The sequence below is a fragment of the Takifugu flavidus genome, chromosome 18 (genome assembly GCF_003711565.1).
Source record: "Takifugu flavidus isolate HTHZ2018 chromosome 18, ASM371156v2, whole genome shotgun sequence".
NCBI classification, from domain to species: Eukaryota; Metazoa; Chordata; class Actinopteri; order Tetraodontiformes; family Tetraodontidae; genus Takifugu; species Takifugu flavidus.
In genome coordinates, this window is record NC_079537.1 from 10,089,678 (window position 1) to 10,114,906 (window position 25,229).

Sequence of the window (25,229 nt, forward strand, 5' to 3'; positions counted from 1 at the left end):
CTTCAAGCTATAGCTAGCTTACACCTTTTGAAATTATGCACTTAATGGTTTTGCCCAAGGGAGTATTTCAAAAGATTTGGAATGTGAAATATTATTATCATTATTATTATTTTGTATATCTAAGACATGTCTCTGAGCTTCCTTCCTATGCGCAGTGTAAACACTTCAGCGTAACTCTTTTCCCTCCAATCGTCTTGACAACACGCTCGCAGAAACGGTTGTATAATCAGGCCGGTGCTGTCAGGATGTCGGCCTCTGGAGGTGAGAAGGGAAAAAAGGCTCTGACTTGTCAAGTTCCAGCCTAATGAACCTCAAGGATACAGTAACAACACTTTCTCTCTCTGTACTTTCATATTTTGGTATCATTTTACTTCTTTTTTTTAAAAATCCCTTCATTTATAGTATTTTTATCCTTATACAGCGTGCGAGAGAGACATCTGCAGGGTGCAGCATCACAGGTTTACAGTGAAACATCACCTGTACTGAACATAACAGAAGCTGGTGCAGGGGTTCATCAGACATTAGTTTTACACTATACAATGCAGAATGATAAAATGTGAGACTTTATGCTAAAGGCCAAATCGCTTATATGTGAATAAATATTAAATGTATCTAAGTTCAGCTTGAAGGCCCTTCGCTGCACTGTGCTGCACAAGTATCCATCGGTGATAGTTTAAAGATAAATTGAACACCGTCTTGCAAACGTTTGAAGACACGCGGACAGGCAGAATTCGAAGACCGGGATCCAGCTCTTTAGCTTTACAAAGAATCTGATGGTAATTGTTCGGCAAAAGAGGTTTTGTCACCGCAACAGTAGCCTGATCTGAATGTGGAGCAATGTGGATCTGGAGGGAAGAGACATTTCCAGCACGGGTCAATACGGTATCGTATTAACATCACCAATAATAATCATGGGCGGCCATTTAGCATCTCCACGTGCAATTAGTTCAGGGAAATATTTGCTTAGGCTGGTATATTTCTACACTACCTACCATCTTTGCCAAGTGTGTGTAGGAACTTGTGTGTGTGCCAGTGCCAGAGCCCCGTTAGGCCCGTGTCAGCAATGCCTTGTTGCATCTTTCCTTAGATGCGTGATGCAGTGTCTCGGTACAATAATGGCCTGATGTGACGAGGTGTGGCCAAAGAGGCATGCAGTCGTTAAAATGCCCCCCCCCCTCCCCATGTTGATGGAGTTGCTCCTTGTTATTTCAGAAGAAGATATTTTGCTGATATGAGGCTGAGTAGTGGAAGAAAGTTTTACCTTCGAACAATCGGACCTTATTTTAAAGCCTTTTAAGACGTTCAAGAATCTTAAAAACGTGTGGCTGGATACAGAGGAGCCGGGTCAGGGAACAGGAAGCCGTCTGCACTGTTGCTCCTGTTACCCCCCCTCGCCCGCCCCCACCTGCCTCGTCTTACTCATTTAAGCTGAACATGCTTGCGTTGGTTATGTTCTGTGACAAACCACCCCGGAGATGCAGCAACATGCTCTAATTGTCTCGGCACGTGCCAACAGATGCTTTACTGGACGCATTACCGCTGCGTTGGTTGTGCCCCCCTGGTGCTGCGTGAAGACAGCTTTGATGGTGGGAGGGGACGAGGTAGACGGCGGATGTCTGGATGTTCCCAAACACACCAGCAGTCCCGTTCTGACGGCTCCCTCTTGCTGCCTGTGGTCCATTCCTTCCTTCAGGCCACACACCCTGACTCCTGGGTCTTGATCTTGCTGGCTGGCTGGTGCAGCAGCTGTTGGGGGAACTTGATCTGTGTGGAGCCACAGTCCTTTCTTTCCCCTTGGCCTGCAGATGATATGATTGTTTAATATTTAATTTGGTTGTAACCTTTCATCATGGTATATTTCACAGTGTACTTACAGTAGTTTATTGTAATGACTTGTGAACTAAGAATGAATCTGTGAGGACTTTTGATTCCATTACTAAAGGCATTTCTTTTCCTCGATATCCTCAGAGAAAACCTCGTACTGTGTTAGTCAAGGAGGGGAGAGACACACACTCACAGGTACACGCTATTTTTTTACCCCTACTTGTAGATGTTATAAGTTAAATGTTAAGTGATTTGTGTCTTTTGTCACATGAAACATTTACAATCACAGTTTTGTTTTTCCCCCTGTGTGTGTCATTTGTGGTTAAACAGAAAGGGTTCAACAAGTGAGATTTTAGGCTCACAAAAAGGAATATTTTTCATCTTTTTAGAGTAAAAAGTCCAAAAAGCTGTTGAAAACAGCAGTAACTGGATGACCCAATGCATTTTTGTGTCTTTACATACATACTGTACAAAAGTACGAAGGAGTAACTCTAAAGCTTTATTAGCATCCTTACTTTCTGATTCTAACACTTTTGTGCTAATAATGACCATTATTGTTTATAAAGTCCAGTTTTGCAGATGAGAAAATCAAATAAACTTTTTTTTTTTCTGGTCCTGGTCCTGGATTTGGATGTTGTGTTTCTTGTCATTGTGGGCGTGTCTGCATATATATATATTTTAGCTTATGTGAAAGACTGGATATATAATCCTACATAAATGCACTGCTGGCGGAGGTGGATACAGACGATTCCACCCAGAACTGGAATGGCCTTCTGCTTTGTTTTCTGGGATATTTTATGTGCTAGAGCTTTGTCTTCGCCTGTTTTTGTCTTATCTCTTGAATGCCCACTGCAGCAGCCTTTTTATTGGGCAGGTTAATGTTCTTGATTGCGGTCTCTATCTTGGCAATGCAGCCTGGGACTTGTTGGCAGGGCTCACTGATGTTATCAGCTCTGATTGCAGACTCACGCCATCATTCAGACCCTCTTTTATTCTGTTAACGTGCATGCTGTTCATTTTCCTGTAGGTTCTGCATCGGTGCATCTGCTGTAAACCGAAATTTATGATTAGACAAGCCTTATAAAGAGGCTTTGCTAGGAACAAACCTATCATCTGGTTTAAATTACTTTTGTCAACATGAACCATTTATCTTAAAACTTGTTTTAGAATTATATTTTCTCAGGTATTCAGGTCACATTAAGCTAAAAAGGTCTTTTTACTAACTATGTAGGCTTTAACTGTCATCTTGTTAATATTAGCACTGGCATCCACCTTTTAAAGTAGTAAACTTACATAAGGTCTGCTGATAAAATTGCCAACCCAGCTTTTTGCTGCTACCGTAGATGCTTTGTCACAATAATAAGCCATAGCGCATATGCTCAGATTTGCCATCTATTTCAATGGGGCCCTTGAGTCAGGTCCTTGTTAGCCGCTGCCCAATAAGCTTCGGCCTAATGAAGTGTCAACCAGAGATCTGGGAGAGCGGACCAGATGAATATGGCTGGTGGCCTCGGAGCGTGGCAGAGAGCTCAATCCTAATGCTGTTATCCAGGAGGTCAGTCCATTCTGCTTTGGCCCGGCGGAGTTTATCAGCACTTCATGATGAGCTGGATGGTGTTGGCGTTGAAAGAGCACCACTATCGTGGTGTTTCCCCAGGAATGGAAAACATTTCAATAGTCGTTGACCTTCTGACCTCAGCATGTTTGCACGGTGTTGTTTTGGCCACCGGGGAGCCACCGTTCTCTCCCCAACCTTTATCAGCTCCCTCCTCGCCATCTCTTCATTCATTAACACTCCATTTGTTGCTCGTGTCCCGTGGAGCTTTCCTCTCTGCTGCTTATTGCTTAGCTCATCCTAATGCTGCTGATGAGCCTTAAATGTGCAGATGGTCCACTTCATTTGGACTTATTAAGTTGCTGCTCTTTTTACACCATCCGTTTAGCGTTTTCGTCTGCGCCCCTGGACGGATAGATACCTCCACTTGTTATGAGTCTGGAAACGCATGATGTATGATTTCTTGGCCGTTGTAAAGTTGTTGTCTGACGTTTACTGTTCATCGGTAATCATTCATCGTGTGTCTGTAATATATTGCATACCTGTTTATTTACAATAGCTCCTTTCTGAGAAGGTTCTGGTGATGGTCTCCTGGTGTGTTTGCTTACTCATCTGTGCACAAACACACAAATTAACACTCGGCTTGTTTCTCTTCTAGCCAACACCAGGGCGTGTTTCCCTCAGCAAGGTAACTCAACGGGCAAACAGCGCCCTGCTCTTTTGTCTGTGCTTATCCATTAATTTTTCAGGTCACATACTTTTCATTCTGCGTCCATACTCTGTCTTTCTGGCTGTCTCCTCCCTTCCATTACTGTGTCTTCCACCCTCGGTGCAATGTCAGCTAAAAGGCCAAAGGCTGTCAGAGTGATGTGTCCTCTTAAAACAGGCGGCCAAATAAGAAACCTCCAGACAAGGACTGGGAATATGCAGAGAAGGTCACAGAGGGATGGACGCAGGGAGAGCTCAGTTTTAGTAACACAAACTGGTATCTGACCTTTGGACACCTGGATTTTGGTATTTTTTCAAAATAAAGGATGGCGAAACAAAACCAAATAAATATGATTGCACAGGAATTTAGCTTTTTCTTTTTCTTCCATTCACAACTTAAAAAGAATGAACCATCCTTCAGGGAATCATTCTGTCCTGATGGCAAATAGTCTAACATTCCTCCATCTCGCTCTCTCTCTCTCTCTCTTGTTCTCTTTCTGGCTTTTTTCCACGTCCTTGTTTCTGCTTCATTTGCTTTCACTTGTGCGTGTTTGTTTGGCGTGTGTGTATGCCTGAAATCTTTGTGCGTTTTTGTGTGAGGATTCATCTTGCACACTTTCCCTTCCCTTTCTTCTTTGACCCCCCCCTCCCCACCTACCCTTTCTCCTTTTCTGTCCTCATCTTCAGATCCTGAGCGTGGCGGCGGTCACTTAATATCCAGAGATGACCTGGAGTATCCACGGGAGTACCGGACGCTGGGGAACAGCGGTCGGCGCTTCTCAAATGTTGGCTTGGTGCACACATCAGAGCATCGCCACACAGTCACCGCCGCCCAGAGCCTGGAGGCCCTGACCAACCTCCACAAAGCTGACATGGAGCGTAAGAGGGATGCCTTCATGGATCACCTGAAGAGCAAGTACCAGCAGCAGCAGCAACAGCAGCTGCAGCATCCCCACCACAGCCCACACCACACCCCCCCATCGCCCTCCCCCTCTCACGCGAGCATGAGGGGCACGTCAGACCGATCTGTGCGTGAACAGGTACCGTAACAAGATTGATAACTCTCATTCTGTGTTAACTTTATTTGATTCTCCGCTTAAATTGATTTCTTTAAGGTCAGTCGTAGGTTTAATAAAGTACTGTGTCCTGTGAGCCTTTTACACGGGGCTGCGAGCCTTTCCTACCAACATTTGTCCCTCTTCTAAAAGTTGCTGACAGCAAAATTTCCTGCTCAGTAGTTACATATTCATCTAGCAAAGGACTTTAGCAGTTGATAGATGAACTCAATAAGGGAACAAAGTGAAGCTGGACACTCGTATCGTGCTTGTTGAAGGTAGATTGTACTTGAATTTAGTCAATTTAACTACACTGTGCAAAAGGATGATTAAAAAGTTGTTTTTCCTTTGATTCTCTGCTATGGGAACCCATGGAGTAAGTGCTAGCCCAAGCTAAGAGGCAAAATTAGCAAAAGGAAGCTCTCACAAGCCAACATATTGTATTTTATATTTAGCACCATCTTCCACTGTGTAAGGTTGTTATGGAAGACAAAAGTTGAAAGACTGCATTGAAATGAGAGAGAAGCTGAGATGAAAGGTGGGGGAGAAAGCATTTGAGAGACAGGTGGAGTCCACAGTTGCCGTGGCAACCTCTCCCATAAATGGCAAGTGGGGAGCTCACGTTGCAAAGGTCAGGCTGTGTCAACAAAGAGAAAATGCACAAAAAAAAATTGACGCAGATTGAGTAAATGAGGACTTGTGAAAAATGTTTAAAAAACAGCGAGGAAAGTGACATTTCCTGGAGTGACGGGGCATTTTCGCTGCACCGGGGAGGGAAGCATTAGAGCCCAGGTTTGTCGTGTGAATATGGGAGTGGGGGGGGGCGGAGGAGGAGGAGGAGGAGGAGGAGCCGAGGGAGAACGCAGCAGCCAGTCAAACAGCCGCGCAGCTCAATTATCCAGCACCAGCGTGAGCCAGCCACCCATCTGCGAAGGAGTTAATCGGCTGGTGTTGTAATGAATTAAATAAAGAGTTTCCACTGCATGTGCTACTGGAAAGCCACAGAGAGAGAGAGAGAAAGAGAGAGAGAGAGAGAGAGAGAGAGAGAGAGAGAGTGGGTTGTAGAAGCAGAGCGAGCGAGCAACGACAAAAATGTGATGAGGATTTGCTGCACCTGATGGATAGCCTGGGATGACGAGAGTGTTGGACATGCACAGGTGCACTGAAGGTGAGAGACGACTGTGAGCAGGAGAATGGAAGATGTTTTCATGGGTTCATGTGTGTGTGCGTGTGTGACAGACAGAGAGGCTGCGGGGTGCTGTTTCGACTCCACACCTGTTGTATTGTCTTTATTGTAGGCAAACTCAGAGGAGATGAGGCTGTGAAGTGGGTGAGCATTCACTAGACGTGCAGACTAGCGCACGTGCTTCTGAAGTGAGAACGTAAGAGAGGCTGTAGTGACACCCAGCTATCAAAAGACTGGCGGGGAACTGAAGGGGAAACAGTAGGAGCGATTGAGGTGGAGGGTGTCGAGAGGATGACGACATGAAAAAGCGATGTGGGTGGAGGAGGGGTGGTGCGAGTATAGCCTGCTTTACATGCAGGTCAGGTAATGCAGCACTCGACTCCACGAGGCTACATCCTTCTGTTGTGGCCAACTCCAGCAAACGCACACCTGTGTGTAGACTCTGTGTGTGTGTGTGCGTGTGTGCATCGCTCTCTGCAGCAGTCATCCCCCCTCAGGCAGGTCAACACACAGCAAACCAGTTATGCTCCTTGTTTGCAGCTCAGGTTATATTTATTCCAGCAGGACATTAAATGTTTTCGTATTTGAATAGGTATTCAGCCATGTTTTCTCTTACTCCGTGACTCATATAACAATAACTTAGCACGATGAACGAGTGATGATAACATCTATTTAAGATTGATCCCTCCAGGTCGCTCTCAGACAATATTTGAGACTCAAAGTCCAAACACAGTGTGTGTGTGTGTGTGTGGGGGGGTGGGGGGGCGGGGGGGAGTGATGTAAAGCAGGAGGACTGTGTCTATGTTAGGTGAGTAGTGTGAGATAAAGCTCATGAAAGCAGCAGAGAGGAACCCTTGCAGAGGGACTCGTAGGACTGCAGATCATCGCTGCACATTAAGGCCCGGCCTGCTATCCGCAGGATTTTACATTTGTAGGAATGTAAAATCATTAATGTTGCGTAAACTGCAGTTATTCACGGTGCCAATGAGCTGATGTCAGACCAGCAGAGCCAAGGACAGAGTTCTCCCGTCTGCAAAATGACTGACACATGATCTGGTCGTCAAGGCCAACGTGAATCAGTTATTAAAAACAAAAAAGTACCATTTTTTTTAATTAAACTACAAATAGGCCATCTAAGAGAAGCACTGCGTTTCTGTTTTACATATTAAGATCTAGGAAGATGATAATCACCATATTATTTAAAAAAAAAAAACAGTATTGTTTTTTTTGGGGGGGGGGGGGTAATTACGAACCTTTAGAAAACCAACAATAGGGACTCAAATACAGAATGAAAAGGTTTAAATGTCTGCAAAGCCCTCAGAAGCTGGACAGCAAGGCTGCGGTTTGTTTAAAGTCAGAGACACAATATAAGGCTTCTCTGCTAAAAGATGAATTACTTTCTTCCTCTCTGGGTGGGGCGACATGCAAGTCGCAATATTTCTTTCCTTGCATGAGGCTTTCTCCCTAAATGACCTCTTTCTATAAGCTAAAGTTCCCTCAGTGCAACTGCATTGCTGTAAAGGCCATAAAGACTCTGTAGTCTGTTAAAACAGCAGCAAAGCGAATGATGAGTGAACCACCAAGGACGCAGCCAAGACTCACTCTAAAGGCAACTGAGCTGCTTTGTGATAAAGGGGACTTTCTTATAGGATAACCACACATGCTGTCTTCTATAGAAGCCTATAGGATAAACAAACACCGTCTGCTTGTCTTCTATAGTAGCTCAGGACAGTTTTTCCTTGTTGTGATGTCCTTGAATTGGGTTTCCAGCTATTACCAGTAAAGACCAACATAAAGCTTTCACAGACTTCAAGCAGCAGTTAACCCCCCCCCCCCCACACACACACACACACACATCCATATATATATAAATAAATTAAAGCAAAATTATTATATGATGCAACATACAAAATAGTTCCCAGCAAATTGGACGGACACCGAAATTCTCCTCAGTGTCACATCAAAGAGGTTCCTTTAATAATAGCTTTGACATACGTTGGCAGAATGTTGGAAGCTACGGGGAAAAGAAAGTGTGGGTTGAGTTGAGGCGCTTTATCCCTTTTTCTTTTCAGTTCTGTGCCAGAGAGGTTAGGCACGCATGGATGTGCATGCCGGTATTTTAACATTCGGAATTGGAAGGAGCAAAAGTTCCCTCTCTGCCCGTCTTAAGACGTTTTTAGAAAGGGTTCAAGTGATTGTGGTTTGCTTCCGTGTTCACTTTACAGCATCATGGCGTCCTTTAAAACAGAAAATCTCTTTTTCTGGAGCATACTGCAGGAATGGAGTTGACTTTAAGAAGGCATTTTCCCCCTATTCTAACACTATTAAACTTTTCACAATCTTTGACTTTTGTAATATTTCAGTTTGCACAAGGGTGTTTGTACAGGTGTGTTGAAATAGAACACACAGAGCCAGGCTGTATCTGACAGCGTTAGATCCGTTTATTTACAGTTCATGGTGAGGTACGTGAATGAGGAGTTAAAGAGTTGCATAACATGAAAGGTTATATTGCGAATTTTCTGTATTGAAATCAAAAGTTGGAATGAGAAACTACAAGTTTTCCTGAATGTAACTTTTTTTTTGTCCACCCTCTGTGCCAGGAGAATAATGCGGTTCCTACAGAACAGAATGAAAATCACTTTAGATAAGAACTAGAAGACATTTGGACTAGAATTGAACTCACTTTTATTCATTTTGTCATTTCGAGGTATTTCTGTGCTATCAGCGATGATTGCGTATTATAAATGGAAAGCTCACTGCCTGAGACCTTTGTAAGCATGTGTGCACATTTTCATATTTGACAGAGAGAGAGAGACATAGAGAGAGAGAGAGAGAGAGCCCAAATGTGAGTCTCAGATGGAAACGTTGCTGGATGTGGGTCAGGAATGAAAGCGGAGACAGGCCAGTTGCTCTGCCGTTGGCTGTGATGAAAATGTTTGCAACTGAGGCTCCAGTATCAGCTCTGCTTGATTCGATTCTGCTCTTTTCATTTCATTCTTATTATAGTAACCCGACTCGCTCAAACGTGGCTGCCCCGTCCTGTAACACGAGCCAGCTTTCTCAACGTGGCTTTAATAGCATTTAATCTGGCTGTCAGCAACATTTCAAAGGTGGACAGAGATAACTCATTGAACAACAGCTCCGAAGGGGAGTTTTCGGGATGATTTGTGGCTAAATTGTGGTTTTCCTTTTGTCACTAAATATCAGCCATCATGGGCCAAAAAACCTAACTTTTCTCTGTGTTTCCCTCCCTTCCCTCTGCGTACTCTGCAGCAACAGCCCAACTACTGGAGCTTTAAGGTCAGTGCTGCATGCCCCTGTGTGTTCTGTTATCCCTCCTTCTATTTTGTGTGTTTGTGTGTGTTTGTGAGTTTTTGCCAATACGTGTGTCCTCTACTGCTGGGTCATGTCAGACTCCTCAGGCATCAGCTTGTCTCCTCGGTCCTGAACACACAGCTTACTTGGCATCTCTCTCTTTGTGTGTGTGTGTGTGTGTTGTGTGTGTGTGTGTGCGCGCGCGCGTGTGTGTGTAAGGGTTTTTGGTGGCAGAGGTGTCCAGGGAGGTGGCAGCTTAAACTTCTCCAGCTTAATTTAATCTGCAGGAGAGGATTCTTTCTGGATTTATGATACCACAGTGAGCGGGCATTAATGACTGGGAGTCATGTGACCCTGCTGGAACTGAGTGAGACATTAAGGAGAACGTTTAGATCTGCTGTTGATGCATAAATTAAACGACGCTTTGCTACGTGCCTGTCAGCTCTGCCCATCCATAACCAACATATTAGTCCAACTGTTGATCTTACTAGTAGTTTTGTGTGTGTGTGTGTGTGTGTGTGTGTGTGTGTGTGTGTGTGGAGGAGTAGAGCCGAGGGCTTCTTTAAACCCATCACATGTGCTCACAGTATCATTCAGACAAGGTAGAAATGCCACTGACTATCAGTGTTCTTGTGCGGTGACCCGTGCAGAGGCTCTCTCCCTCTTTTTCTCTGATAAACCTTTCACATAAAATTACTGCAAAACAATTTAATCGAATCTTTGCAGAAAGATTTAATTTGAAACACACAACATTAAGTTGAATTGTGTTTACCGAATGTCTTTTTTAGGACAGTATGGAGGTTGCACATGTTTCTCTTTAAAGATGGCAAAATAAAGACTTTATTATCTCAGTGGTCCATATGCTAACTGATTTTAGCCTATTTGCATTCAATATAGTCTAACACCTTTTATATTTGACACCATCCTTCTACTTTCACACAAAAGCTCCATCCTACTCCCTCCCTTGTGCCAGCAGCTCGAAAAATGTATTTCTCCTGGTCAAGATGTTAATAATAAATATTAAATGCTACTGCATTGTGATTTATATTTGTCTAATTGCAGAAACATTTGTAAATTACCAGTGTGTTACAGCCGCACTGGCCTGAAATTGTACTGGTGCCTGCGGATGAATGAAGGAGTGTTGGACATTCTTACAAATCCCCACCGTCAGGGCAGGAAGTTTATTGTCTTCTATGCGGGTTTTTTCTGAGAAAGGAGAATCCTGCAATCTCAGGAGTAATTTGCCTTTGGAAGGAGGAAGCTATTGTGTCTCTTGTCTTTTTAAATAATCCCAATACGTCAATGTACAATTGACAACAATAGTGCAGGAGAGTAAATTGCTCCATGTATTGACAGCTCCCGTTATTACAAAAAAGGGAGGATAGAGATGGAGGGGGGAGTGTGAGCCAAGGCACGGGATTAGGGTAGGATTTAGAAAAGTTTCAGATAACTTTACAATAGGGGAAATGATGTCAACACATATGCCAGATGAATGTGTTTTTTAACATTCATGCCACAGTTTTAGACCTAAATGCAGAATTATAGAAAGCAACTGCGGCAAACAACACTGTCCACGGCCTTTTAGAGAGGGAGGAGCAGGCAAATATGTTGACATGAAGCAGTTGACGTGAAATTGGGGAGTGGATGTAGGACACTTGAGTGACAGGGGGTAAACAGGAGGGAGAAGCAAGAACAACTGGAGTCAGCGGGAGCCAGAACCTTCCGGGAAGCAGAGATATGAAGAATATAAATGAGAAAAGCTATAGAGAAGAACAGCCGCCACTGTTGAGGAGTGAGGCTTTTGATTTGAAGCATTTAACACGTGTCTCTGGGACAGTACCAGAGACACAGCAACTCTTCCTCTTGACTGTCATTTCACACATCAGACAGTATTTGATATTTATGCTCCCTTTTCGTTGGATACAGCAGCCCTCACAGTAACATGCCAAATGATTACAGAATATCAGAAATTACACCTCTAAACTTCCGGTATATGTGTGTATATCTGCCGCCTGCGACAATATCTTGTGTGTGTAACTGTGTGTGAATGTGTGCGTGTGAGTGTGTCGTTTTTCCTTGTACAAATGCAGTAAGAGGCAGAAAGCCCACATGGTGGCACGCTGTAAAGGGTTTAATGCAGTTTGTAGCCCAAGGACTGTTGTCAGGGTGCCAGGTGCTGCTTCCCCCTCCTTTCATTTCTGATCCTCCCATTCTTCACTCGCTCCTGTGCCGCCGTGGTCGTGTAGTGAAGAGTTCTCAAAAGTAATCGAGTGCCGTTGAAAAGTCAGAATCACTTTAAAGGAATAGATAGAGGTGCAGCAACAGCAGAGGGTGGCGTAGATATAGACCCCGTCTTCCTTAGAAAACCATCTCCGTCTCTTAGCACAAAGAAGAGCTGCATAACTAGATGGCTTGTGTACAAGTATTTGTAAGGTTTATTGCTGAAATATATTTTAAGAGTCCTTAACATTTAAACCTCCAATAAGAAATTGGAATGCAAGTCATGAAGAATAACTACACCCCTTGATTTTGGACATTTTTTAAACAATGTCTTGATTGTGGGCAGAGCTTATGGAGCGTTTAAGACACATTCAGCTGCTCTCCAACAGCAATTCAACCTACTCGCCGAGCGAACGCTGGTGGTCCGTGGAGAAACGTGCCTTCGAATCCTCATCGCCTTTGTCAGCCAATAGCAAAATTTGGTTGTAATAGCCGGGTTTCAACCCATAGAGGGCAGTCTCTCTTACTTTTAAAAACAAAATAAGCTAATTTGGAATACTTTGACAGAAAATGTCATTAATTTGGACCAGAAACAATCAACAACATTACTTCATACCCAATTCCACGTGTTTTCAATAGGGGGAAAAAAGTGGTTTGGGGCTGTAGTTACTTTTTAAATTGGACATAAGGCTAGATAGTGATAAAAGGAAATGCAACACAATGTGGCCAGTAATATATCTGAGCCGTGAAAGTCTCACCGTAGCTGTCAGAACATGATACATTTGCAGGATAGCCTCTTTCTACTGGTCTGTCAGTGGCAATTTTATTCAGCGTGTTTACAGATTTGATGAATGAACCCCTTTAAAAAATACAGTGGGGTTATCTTTCAGCATCACCTCCTGCCACCATTATCGGTGGCTGCAGCACATTGACATGAAGGTTATGTGTCAGACAAAAACCTTCCTATTTCTGCTTCTTAACGTTCTAGCTATGCTGATGGGATTCCCTCACAATGTCAACAGAATGTATTGGGAATTAAACAGTCAACAGAGGCTCCATCTGAATGACTGGGGGGGTTTGATCACTGTCCAGGAAAACAACCCAAATGAACCTGCTTGTCAAGATGCATTAAACCACTTAAACAGTTAACTCTTGGATCTTCACGTGTCAAATGACAGATGGGTGATGTAAGCCGTTTAATCAGTTACACAAATATAGATATGCAACAGGGTTTATCGCATTGCTACAGATAATTCATCATCAAAAAATAAAGGGAAATCATAGTTGATTTTGTCAAATTTGCAAGTGTCTATTGTGCGTATTTTAAGAGTCGGTTTGACTCAAAGTAAAACTTGGATCAAACAGTGGGGGTGGTGCTGTGTGCTCATGATGCAATGAGGAAAATACATACAAACCGACCGTAATGTGGCTCGGGGTGTGTTTGTCTCAGCAGACAGCATTCTGTGAGCTCATTACATCAGAGTCTCTGGGCTCAAGGGACTGCTGCGGGGGGGGGGATAAGGGAGCCGTGCAGTTCACTGAGCTCAGCCCAGCTGCATGGGCTTTCAGCGAGAGCTGTCTCAGTACAAACCAGCAGGATAAACCCACAGTAACAGCCTAGATTTGCATGAGCCTCTCCTCCCATCCCATAAGCACTTGTTTAAAGTTTATAGCAGAGTAGAGACAAGGATTTGGGTTTGGGAGGTGTGGAGTGTTGAACAAACATGAAAGGCAAATTTGCTGGATGCTAACCTGGAGTATATTTTGTCACCCAGCAAAGGTAATTCTTCAAGCCTGATTCTCAGGAGTGCGATGCTATTTGAAAACAACACTTTTACGCCTATTTTACGGCATTCTGCTCATAATAAACACCATGACAACAGTATTTTTTTTTAGCGAATGGCTTGTAGCTGAAGCATTGTCAAGGTCTTGCAAATCCTGTTATTTGGTTCATTGTGTGACTGCTCATTGTGTGTTTGGTGTCTGTTTTCTGGTTGGTTTTACTTTATTCGCCCTTTACAATCGATTCTCTTCGCTTGGATGTTACCTCTTAGTGCAATTTTGCGTGTCTCAATTTTTGCTTTTTCCTTCCAGAGTCGTAGTCCTCGACATTCCCAGTCTACGCAGTCTGGACTCGCCGACCAGGCAGCCAAGCTCTCATTTGCCTCTGCTGAATCCCTGGAAACGATGTCAGAAGCTGACGTTCCTGTTGGTTTCAATCGGATGAACCGATTGCGCCAGAGCCTACCTCTGTCCCGCTCTGCCAGCCAGAATAAGCTCCGATCTCCAGGTTACTGAGACAGTCTGCCTACCCATCTGCTTGATTGTGTTAGAAGATTAAAGAACTTGAAAACTGTCAGATTATTTATCCTAAAAGCTTGAATGTTAAAAAAAAGCATCTGCAGTCCACGAAAAGAAACAGATGTGGAGCATCAGTCCCCAGTTATGTAGTACTGGGAGCCCAGTTTAAAAGGACAGTAGGTGTCAAAATTTAGATTTGCTTGATTGCAGACCAAGAAAAATGAGACGCTTAGATTATAATAAGATGAATGTTGCTGTTCAATTTACATTGGCTTTATATTGCATCTTATCAATGTATCTTCATGGCTGGTGTGGATTCATGAAGTTAGGAATGCGATGTTATATAGGGTAGAATGTGATTAAGAAGAGTGTGTAAAACAGAATATACAGTGACAGACAGAAGAGGGAAAAGTCAATGCCAAGTCTCTCCACTTTATGTTTCTTTACTTACTTTTACTTACTTATTTTCTTTCTTTTCTTCTCTCCAACTTGTTGTCTTCAACTTTGTTTGTTCTTTTGTTTGTCTCTTGGTGTTTGAAGATGAATATTCAGGTTAGTCAGGCAACAAACCTACCTTTGCTCTCTAAGTAAGTGCTGTCACATTCCACGGGGTGGAGCCATTATATCTAATATCTGCCACCTTTCTTTCACTTTGATTTGAGGTAAATAGTTTTTCATATCCATAGGTGTAAAAAAACCCATCACCATATGATGTTGCTTTTGTTAGAAGTCAAATCGTACATTTAGAAATAATAAATTCAAGCTGAGAACAAGCCACAGACTGTCCTAATAGTTAATCTACAGAACCCCCCCCCCCCACTCAAAAAACATGCTTAAACCTTTTCTTCCCTGCTCCACATTAGGTGTGCTGTTCCTGCAGTACGGAGACGAGACACGCCGCGTGCACATCACTCACGAGTTAAGCAGCTTGGACACGCTGCACGCTCTCATCGTGCACATGTTTCCTCAGAAGTTGACAGCCGGTATGCTAAAGTCGCCCAACACGGCCATCTTGATCAAGGATGAGGCCCGCAACGTCTTCTACGAGCTTGAGGATGTCCGAGATATCCAGGACCGCAGCGTCATCAAGATTTATCGCAAGGAGCCCATCTATGCTTCTTACCCTGCTGCGGCGCACCTGGCCAACGGAGACCTGAGGGTGAGTAGACACCAGCTAGATTTGAAAGTTGATGACTTTCCATTCAATGGCCGCTCGAGTGGGACACATCAGTTAATAATGACTGTGTGTTTGTGTTTCATGCTAACTGGATTGTTGTTGCATTGTCTTGTATATGGCTTAATCATTTTACAGTTGGCCTTCCTGGGAGCATATTTTCTTATCTTCAAGTAGGCCATCTGTTGCTGAGCAGACACTAGAGAACAATGTTTCTTTGTGAAAACAGCATATTTTAACATCCAAATCTATTTATGCTTCACTGAAGCTGAAGGAAGCCTGAGGGAGACAATTTAAAAAAAATTATTAAATACGAACCTGCTCACCGTCTGTATTATTCACTGAGTGTAGGTAATACAGCTGCTACTCGCTGGTATAATAAGACAGTGAAAAGCATCAGTATGCAGTATTTGACAGTGGGTAGCATTTCTCTCCATCATCTTCTTGGCTGTCTGTCATATTTTATCAACCTACACTTGGAGAACATGGCAACCTCTTCCCTAAGGTTCCAGTGGTAACACCGTTTTCCGCCTGTTCCTTTAGAGGGAGATGGTGTACTCTTCACGTGACTCCTCCCCTACTCGCCGTCTCAACACCCTGCCCTCCTCTTCGGGCAGCGCATCCTCTGGCTCTCCATCCCGCTCGCGCCTCTCCTACAGTGGGGGCCGTCCACCGTCCTTTGCCAGCCCCCACTCTCAGCTCGAACAACCTCGACATCCGCACCATCCCTCTGCTGGGCACGGCATTGATGCCGCCCTCTCACCATCACCCAGTGCTATTCTGGAGCGCCGGGACGTCAAGCCTGACGAGGAGGTGTCTGCAAAAAACTTGGCACTAATGAAGAATGAGGGACTGTATGCAGATCCCTACAGCTTGATGCACGAGGGCCGGCTCAGCATCGCCTCCACTCAGTCGTTAGCCACCATTGGAGACCCTTTTAACTTCCCTGTGTCCACTGGTCTGTACAGGCGGGGCTCTGTGCGTTCTCTCAGCACCTACTCAGCAGCTGCTCTCCAGGGAGACCTGGAGGACTCCCTGTACAAGCCTGGAAGTTCTCTCTATTCTGACACCTACTCTTCAGCCACACTTGGAATGGGTTTTCGAATGCCTCCCTCATCCCCGCAGAAAATCACCGACATGCATATGAGGGATAGAGACTCCTATTCCAGTTCACCAAGCCGAGCCTCTCCTGTCAGGCAAACCTTCCGCAAGGACTCGACTTCCTCATCTGTATTTGTAGAGAGCCCAAAGTCAAGGCCCAGCTCAGGTTCAGAGCCCCTGTGTCTGACTGCTGGCCCTGGGGAGGGTGGCAGGACCACATCTGTCTTTGGCTCTTCAATGTCTGCACAAGACTCGGATAGCAGCAGGTTAGTTTATGTGTGTTTGGTGAATCTCATAAGCTGCATCAATATCATTTTCTCAAAAACCTTTTTGTGTATGTTCATCCTCTCAGTCTAAATTCTGTAATGTCTTCTGCAACACTTCTTTGGTGTGCAGGTTTTTGGTCATCCGAAGCATTTTCTTTTGCAGGGACCATCGCCTGGAGCGTATGGAGGCAATGGAGAAACAAATAGCTAGCCTTACTGGTTTGGTCCAAAGCGTGTTGACCAGAGCACCAGACAGTGACAGCACGTAAGGTTTTGAAATATGACCCATTAATCTACACAAGATCTCATGTTTGCCTAAACACACTGGCAGGAACTGCGGGATCATTATCAGCAGTATCAGTCCCAGACTGCAGCACATTGTGAGAACACATTTGTAAAACACACAAACAAAGATAATATTAATAATAAGTGGCGCGTTTGCATCACTAATGCATCTAGAAGAGACGGATAATTAGACAATGTGTCTTGCTGTGTTTCACTAAACTGGATCGGACTGGATCCTCTAACAACTGCAGGCTCCACATATCAGTCGATGCTTGAGAAATGCAGACATGACGCAAAGTTGTGTTTGCCATTTCATCACAAATTAAATGTCACAGTGAACAAAGAGCACTCGCCCTCATGTCAAACGGTGGAAGAGTTTGGAAAACTTGCACAACGGGGCTCCGATGCTTCAACTGGCAACTGCACTGGGTGGTGGTCGCTCCGTTTGTTGGGAACTGGGCTGAAGGGTCTTGGTTTGAGCCCCAGTGCAGACAAACAGGAAAAGTCTTCTGGTAGTAGGTGCCAGAACACCTTCAGAGTACTGCCGAGGTACCCTTGAGCAAGATGTGGGGTCCTGCGATGAACAGCAACTGTGTACCCCCCCCCCCCCCCCCCCCCATGACCCTAAAAGGGATAAAGCGGTTAAGAAGACGAGACAGGAGATTTATAACCAGCTTTTTTTTAAAAACAATTTAAAACAAACACTGAACAGACTAAATTACGTTGCATCTGTCATATTTGGTTTGAATGTGTGTATTATCTATTTTTTCAAGCATCCTCAAATCTCTTGGTGCATGTTAGCTGCAGCCAAGATTAAGAGCAATGTGCCCACGCTGTTATTACATATAGTGATGTGGATAAATCATTTCCACTCTGGATGTGCATATTTACTACCCACAGATTAAAACAGCTCATTTCTGCGTGCAACTGACACTCACGTCACTTGCTGCTGCCTGTAAAACTGGAAACCTTTTGAATCTTTGCCATTTATGTGTGATTTTTGCCATATTTATCTGCACACAATGGAACCTTTTTGATGATTCTCTGGCCCAAATCAGCAGTTTGATACAGTCTGATAAAAAAGCGACTTGCTCCAACCCAAATGATAAATACAGCTACGATTAGACCTGCTTGAGCCGCGTGAAAACAGTCCTTTGTGTTCACGAGTGGAGATGAACACCGTCATTGCCTTGCCCTGTGGCCGTTGATCCTCAGATGCGGCCTGCTGCGTCTCTGCATGATGGCGGGCTGCCCTCCAGACCAAGGGACGGAGTTCTCACGGCCATTACCTTTCTCTTCCAGCGAGAAGACCGAAACCAACAGCGACGGCTCTGCCACTGCAGGTGGGGAACTTACATTCTGGTCGCCGTGTTCTGTTGGTTATTTAATTGCTTTTCTGTTCACTCTAAATGAAACAGACTGTTATACAAAACTAGATGCTCCCTTTTCATTTCTCCTGCCTAAAGTAAAGGTGAAGATTTTTCTCGACTGCCGGTGGCTGGTGTAAACACAATGGTTTTTATTTCAACGCCTCAATCCGTGGAGAAAAAAGCATTTCATTTTTAACCAGCATTAGGACTTCAGATACAGGCTGACGGGTGGGCTGTATTCATGTTTAAACATGACAACGCTTGAAACTGTTGAACTGTGATAAGGAAGCAGGCCAGACTAAGGAGACTCTCAGCAGACATAACCCTCTTAGTGAGATAATTACTGTAATAACAAGGGTAGATTTGAACTTTTGGCTCAGTGGTGGTTGGTGGAGGTTGAAATGTTCAATACATTTAATCTCGCAACTTATTTGAGTCCGTTTAACTTTCCTGTTTTTGTTCTAATTGTTTTTGTTGAATGCTTTGCTTTATTTTGGAACGTCATCTCACACAATCCAAATTTCTCTATTACCACATCGACACTGAGCCCGTATTGGATGTTGGACCTTGTGAAGCCCCCCTGCACACTGTCCACACCCTCAGCCCATTGCCAAAGTCATTATAAAATCCAAACTCTGTAAAATTAACTTCAAAGACGTTCCTGTCCCTCATAGTTTCAATCCCCATCTCATTAATTTCTCAGTAACACGCTCACTTTTTCTATATTCCAGCTGGACGGCTAAAGCAGAAAGGTAGTTGCCATCTTTTGCTTTCTTTCACCCTTTTTTCTTTCCTATCAATCACCTTCCATGTCTCTCTGCTCTTAGTGTGGGAATTCAGTGTCATCAGGGGACAGGTAGCCTCCTTGCCCCTGTCCTGACTTTTCCCCCCTGGTTAGACTTCTACAGACCAGAAATTCATCTCTCTGTATTGAGTTCTTGGAATTTCTGTCCAGTTTTGCCTTTGGGAATTTATGATGGGTGTGTTGTTCTTGAACGGACACTTTGTAAATGTGTGCACTGTGTGTCCGCTGATTATGATTGAGTGGGGGGTTCTGTTCTGGAGGCATATCTGAATGTCAGAACAGCAGCAGAGTCATTGACCATACTCATTACTCAAAGCCCTGTGTTAATGTGTGTTACGATAACACTGTGGTTATCCCCATGTGTGTAACTAAACACAGTAATTGCACTTCCATATAGGTTACTAATGAGCTCACATTTCCCTCTGTAAGCATTAGTTGTATGGAAGAGTGTGTGTGCGTGCGTATGTGTGTATTCGAACCCGAATGCTGCCTGATTGTAAATCTGCCTGGATCAAAAACTAACCATTTTTTCTTCCAGTCACCTCTGTGAGCTCTTGTTGACCCACGTTTCCCACTCTTTGATTGGCAGCTCACACGCCGTCGGCGCCCCTCGCTCTGATGCCGCCGCCACCTTCCAATGCAGCCCATGTGAACAGCATCAACCACCTGCAGATGCAGCTTCACCTCAGCGGTCTAAAGAAAAACGCCACCGACCTGCGCAAGCAGCTCACACAGCTTCGGAAAACACAGGTCCATAGGGGGGAACGCATTATTACCTGGACTTTTTTGGAGGGGCGGACAAGATGTGCCAGTAACTAATTGTCCTGAAACTACTGTCACGCTATTTAGTGGGTTTAGACAGGGTTAAATGATTCATTTTGAGTCAACAGCCTGCAGCTCGTGCAGAAGAACAGAATGAAAAATGAGTTGTTCCCTCATTTTTTGAGGGGAAAATATGCTCAGAAGGGGTGGCGCGGAACACATTTATTTAATTCAGCATCCCAGCCTGCACATATAGATGTCGTCCTTGACTAATGACATTTTAAAGCAATTGGGGAATCATTAACTATCTCTAATTAACAATTAAGCAACTATTTGTGTGAATTTGTACAGCACACTTGGTCACAAAAATAAAAGATGGGTTTATAGGTGGGTTTATAAAAGAAAATGTGGAAATGAAATCTGGTGCCTCACTTCTGTATTCGTGAGGAGGATGTGTTCGGTTTAATGCTTTCTTTGGCACAGAAGAGGGTGTGAGGTCCTATCTCAGCATTTGTCATTCTTGGCTTCATGCCGTAGTTTTCATTTCCAGGAGCCATTATTGTGGAAGTAGCAAATCTATATGCACGCACTCATTTGTGCTCGCGTGCATGTGGGTTGTTATGTAGCATTAGGTGTGATCAAGTGTTATTTTGGCCCACAGCTATTTTGAAGCAGGAGAAAATGATTGTTCTGTTGAACAAAAACCTGGCCTATAATCAATAGTTCAGCATTTATTTGTTGTTGGTTTTTCCTCCTTCAGCCACATTGTGCTTGACTGACAATGACGCATAGAGATAGATACTAGAATGAAGAGTGCTCACTTTCATTTGAAAGGTTTTCAGGAGGAGACGCTGCTGCAAACGCTGCAAAAACACACAAGACCCTTAAACAGAATTAACTCAAACCCTTAATAGGTGGAAAGAGGAAAGTCACCACAAGAGAGATTACTACCTAAGTATAAATGTTAGTTCAAGTCGACAATGAGCGTCATCGCAGGCATGCTTAGAACACAGAAGATATGTCTTGATCTGCTGTCAGGGGTTTTAAATAATCAGAGAATAAATGTGTAGCAATCTTGGTGCAGCACATAATATGGATGCGTATGAATTTTTATGACTTTATTACTTTGAACCTTTGACTAAATGCATTTGCATCACAAACTGAAAGTGGGCATTTACATGAGACCCCGCTGGACCCCGAATGTTGTGGAGGATGGTTATCCACGTCGTTAATATTGCATGCTCCTGGTGATTAATTAATTAGAGCACGTGTGGCAGAAAGAGAAGCAACAGAGGAATTTAATTTATTCTTTTTGAATATAAAATTGCATTTTTTTTGGGTGTCCATTGATGTTGGACACCACATAATTTACCTCATAATTTGCCTCAACACAATCACCTATTGAAGAATACGGTATACGGATATTGTTGTCTTGCTGGAACGCTGGTCTAATCTATTATTAATTATTCTTGGTCAGTTGTATTACAGGCTGTATTACTGTAGAATATTCCATTCATAGGACTCTAAGTAGGCTCAGGTCTATGCGTCTCACATCTATTTAGGTGTTTTTCTGCATGAAGAGAACTATTATCACCGAGGGCACAACATTGGATTTTAGCAGACTAAAAACATCCCATATATTTACAGACATGTATGTCCCCTGCTAAATGGTAGCAAAACTACCTATCACTGTGTTTGATTGTATATATTGGTGTGTGTGTGGGTTCAGCTGGATAACCAGGATTCAGTGCGATCCCTGTTGAAGCGGACAGAAGCGGAGCTGAACGTTCGTGTCACTGATGCCCTGAGGAAGCAAGAAGACCCTCTGCAACGACAGCGTTTGTTGGTGGAGGAGGAGAGACTCAAGTACCTCAACGAGGAGGAGCTCATCATCCAGCAGCTCCAGTCAGTGCACGTTTTCAGCAGCAATGTCAGCAGTATCATTCCCTAAGTTCCCAGTCATTTTAAAAAAAAAAAAAATTTAATTCAGAATGAGATTTCATAGCATGAAACAGCCATAATTTTAGCTTTTACATTCTAATTTTTTAAATTTCGCAGGGTGATGTAGGATGGATGAAACTCTTACAGTTAATTACATCCAACAAAGAGCGAGATCCTTATTAAGATCTGAAGTGTGAGCCAGTCCAGAAACTAATTGAAGTGACTGTAAAACCAGAGCTGAGACCTACCTTGAGATTTAATAAAAAGATAACTTACTTCCGTCTCATATGCAGAGATTGTGGTAATGATTCCCAAGTTTATCTACAAGCTGTAGTGGAGCTCCCGATGTACTGAAAGTGGCATTTTGAGTGCAGACTAATTGGTTTAGTTGTTCAATGATCCCTGCTAATCAACATGTATTATTCAGCCTGACTAATGGCCAATTTATTTTGCTCAATTATGTATCAAACCTTTGATTCATTACGCAACGCAATGATTTATGCACATAAAGTGAGCCTGAACAGATCCTTCTGTACATTCCATCCCAGTGATTTGGAGAAATCAGTGGAAGAAATCCAGAAAGAGTCATCTGTCAACCACAAGCTGTTGTCAGTACAGGAGCTGGAGGAGAAAACCAATGTTCTTAGAAGGCTGGGAGAGACACTGACAGAGCTGAAGAGTGAGTCATTCTGGCTTGTTCCATAGTCGTGCACGAATGCAAAATTTGAATAAGAACACTGTGGGATGCAATTTAAAAGGCACCATCGCTCATCATGGGGCTGATTATTGATTATTGCACAGCCAGTGTGTCAAACATTCATCCAGCCCCAGATTGTGTCACATCTCAATTCACTGCCTAAACATTCACTAAGGAAATTATTTTTTTCACAGTTATGTTTGAACTAGACTTTGCGTGACACCTTTTCGTGCAGATCAGTTCCCAGGCCTGCAGAGCAAGATGCGGGTGGTGCTCAGGGTTGAAGTGGAGGCTGTCAAGTTCCTGAAAGAAGAGCCGCACAGGCTGGATGCCTTATTAAAGCGCTGCAAGACCATAAGCGACACCCTCAACACCATGCGCAAGTATGAACCTTCTTCAGCTGTGAGCTAAAGTGAATCGGTGCCTATTTTCTTTGTTTGCCCCTTAAAGAATTCATTATTGAGACAAAATTAAATGATTTTCATCGGCTGCCCCATGGAAAATTGCAGATAGTTCAGCGCTGTGTAATTAAATTGAATCTAATTAGTCCACTTTGAGGTTTGTGTCTGTTTTGTCTTTTGTCATTAAGTAGCAAATATTGTTGGGAGTTGATTAATGATTTATTCTACCATGTCCTCCCCACTCCAGACAAGCAAATGAAGGTATTTGGAAGAAGCAGGAGGACTTTTCTAATCCTTTGTCAAAGCACAATGATGACTTAAGAAAGCTTTCAGACTTTGACATCCCCACCAGCCCACCGCTCGCCATCAATGACCTTGGGGGAAGCAACAGTCTGTCCAACTGGAGCCCCCACTCCAGCCTCAGCCGTGGCCACAGGGTCCAATCTGGCCAACACAAAGACAATCACCCCGCTGTTCCCCACAAGGGAAAAGCCCTGGAGGAGCTGGAACGCCGCACAGCTGCCGACAAAGCTCTGTCGGTGGAGGTCCGACTGGTAGGAATTACCTCTGACTTTTATTACAGATCATTTGGCAACACTTTGATGCATGTAACACTCACTCGCTCTGTGTTTATTGAGCTTAGATCCAACTGTCTATTTCACAGGCAGCAGAGCGCGATTGGGAGGAGAAGCGTGCCAGTCTGACACAGTACAGTGCCCAGGACATCAACCGGCTGCTGGAGGAAACCCAGGCAGAGTTAATGAAAGCTATTCCGGACCTAGACTTTGCTGCTAAGCAGATCAAGCCCTCCACCAACACTCCATCAACACAGCCGCCCCAGAGTGGGACAGGAACCCCGGAGCATCGTGTCTGCAAGCCTCAGCACAAGCTTCCTGGAGGCAAAGAGGGAGGATCCAGGCGCAGTTCTGGTAAGATGCACGACCTTCGTGACTTGAATAGGTCACGTGATCAGCTCAACATCAACTTACCTTCTAAACACGTGTGAACATTTCATTGTTCTAGATGAGCTCACAGTTCCAAGATATCGCACAGAGAAGCCCTCTAAGTCCCCCCCACCTCCACCGCCAAGACGCAGTTTCCCCTCATCGCCCGGCCTAACCTCTCGCAGCGGCGAGCCGCTTATTCCTGGAAAGAGCATCAAGGTTAAATTAAGAAAATGCAAAAATGCAGTGTTATTATGTATGCTGCATATTAATAACTATGAGATGGAGAGTCAAAACACACCGCTAACAAATGAAAACAATGTGTTTTTGCGTCCCATCACCTTGGCTTTTGTGTTTTAGAAGACAGAATCGGAAGAAACAGAAGGTCAGAAACCTCATATCAAACTGAGGAGGGCTGTGTCCGAAAGCCCCCGTCCTGCCTCGACGCCCCCCACTCTCGCCTCTGAAGACAGGGAGGAAAGAGAAGTAGAGAAAAAAGCAGCTGATTTAGAGGTAAATTAAAAGGCTGATATTAATTAGCGTGCGTGACTTCACCCTTCCTGAAGTTGCGTTCACAGTCTGCTGCTGCTTTCGCGCACAGACTTGCTCACCCTCGTAAACACATGTTCAGGCAGCAGGGGCCATATGTCGCCCTGCCCCTGGCACCGGGTGAACCCAGAGATCACATACTGCTCAGTCACACACATCATCACCCTCACAGATCACAGCCAGACATATGGAGTCTGATGGCTGCTTGGGTCGTGGTTTGAAATGATCTGTCTGAAATCGAAGATTTTCTTTCGCTAACAAACACATTTTGTATTATTTAGTCACTGGCATGTCATACTAGAAGTTTATGGCAGCCCAACATATGCCTGTTAGCCCTCTGTGCGGGTAAAATGTAGACTGACCCTGTGATCCTCACAGGCTCGTGATGCTAATGGTAACCACGTTGACAACTTTTTATGTTGTGATAGCTTTGAATCTAGCAAAGCCACAACGCTTCAAAGTTAGCGGCATAACACAAATCATTTGTTGTGTAATTAGTCTCTATGTTGGTGTATTAGATGATAAAATGGCTAATTTTTTTATGCTTTTCCTTTAGAGATTTAGCATATAACTGTGTAGAGAGTCCATCACAAGAGGACAATGAACGCCAGCCTCAAATTTCTGAAGAGAAGGGTTTTTTTTGTAGAAGTTCTCCTTGACAGTAACAGCTTCAAATCAAAGATAATGTGGAATAAAAGAGAAGGTTGCTCCGCTCTTGAGTTCGGAGTGAGAGTGATTTCCTCTGTTGAAGCTCAGCGGGAGTAAAGCCC

The 25,229-nt window shown here is 44.0% G+C and overlaps 1 protein-coding gene across 1 annotated transcript in view; it reads left to right on the top strand.

Annotated features, from left to right (window-relative positions):
* srcin1a (SRC kinase signaling inhibitor 1a) overlaps positions 1 to 25,229 on the top strand; it is a 56,565-nt gene that overhangs the window by 22,228 nt on the left and 9,108 nt on the right. The window contains 19 exon segments of the mRNA XM_057014879.1: positions 1,969 to 2,019; positions 4,038 to 4,067; positions 4,775 to 5,127; positions 9,602 to 9,628; positions 13,958 to 14,153; positions 14,705 to 14,716; positions 15,028 to 15,323; positions 15,882 to 16,705; positions 16,869 to 16,970; positions 18,206 to 18,333; positions 19,092 to 19,112; positions 19,755 to 19,915; positions 21,657 to 21,832; positions 22,417 to 22,547; positions 22,801 to 22,948; positions 23,214 to 23,520; positions 23,631 to 23,895; positions 23,990 to 24,129; positions 24,271 to 24,423. Of these exon segments, the coding sequence (XP_056870859.1) occupies positions 1,969 to 2,019; positions 4,038 to 4,067; positions 4,775 to 5,127; positions 9,602 to 9,628; positions 13,958 to 14,153; positions 14,705 to 14,716; positions 15,028 to 15,323; positions 15,882 to 16,705; positions 16,869 to 16,970; positions 18,206 to 18,333; positions 19,092 to 19,112; positions 19,755 to 19,915; positions 21,657 to 21,832; positions 22,417 to 22,547; positions 22,801 to 22,948; positions 23,214 to 23,520; positions 23,631 to 23,895; positions 23,990 to 24,129; positions 24,271 to 24,423 (3,521 nt within the window).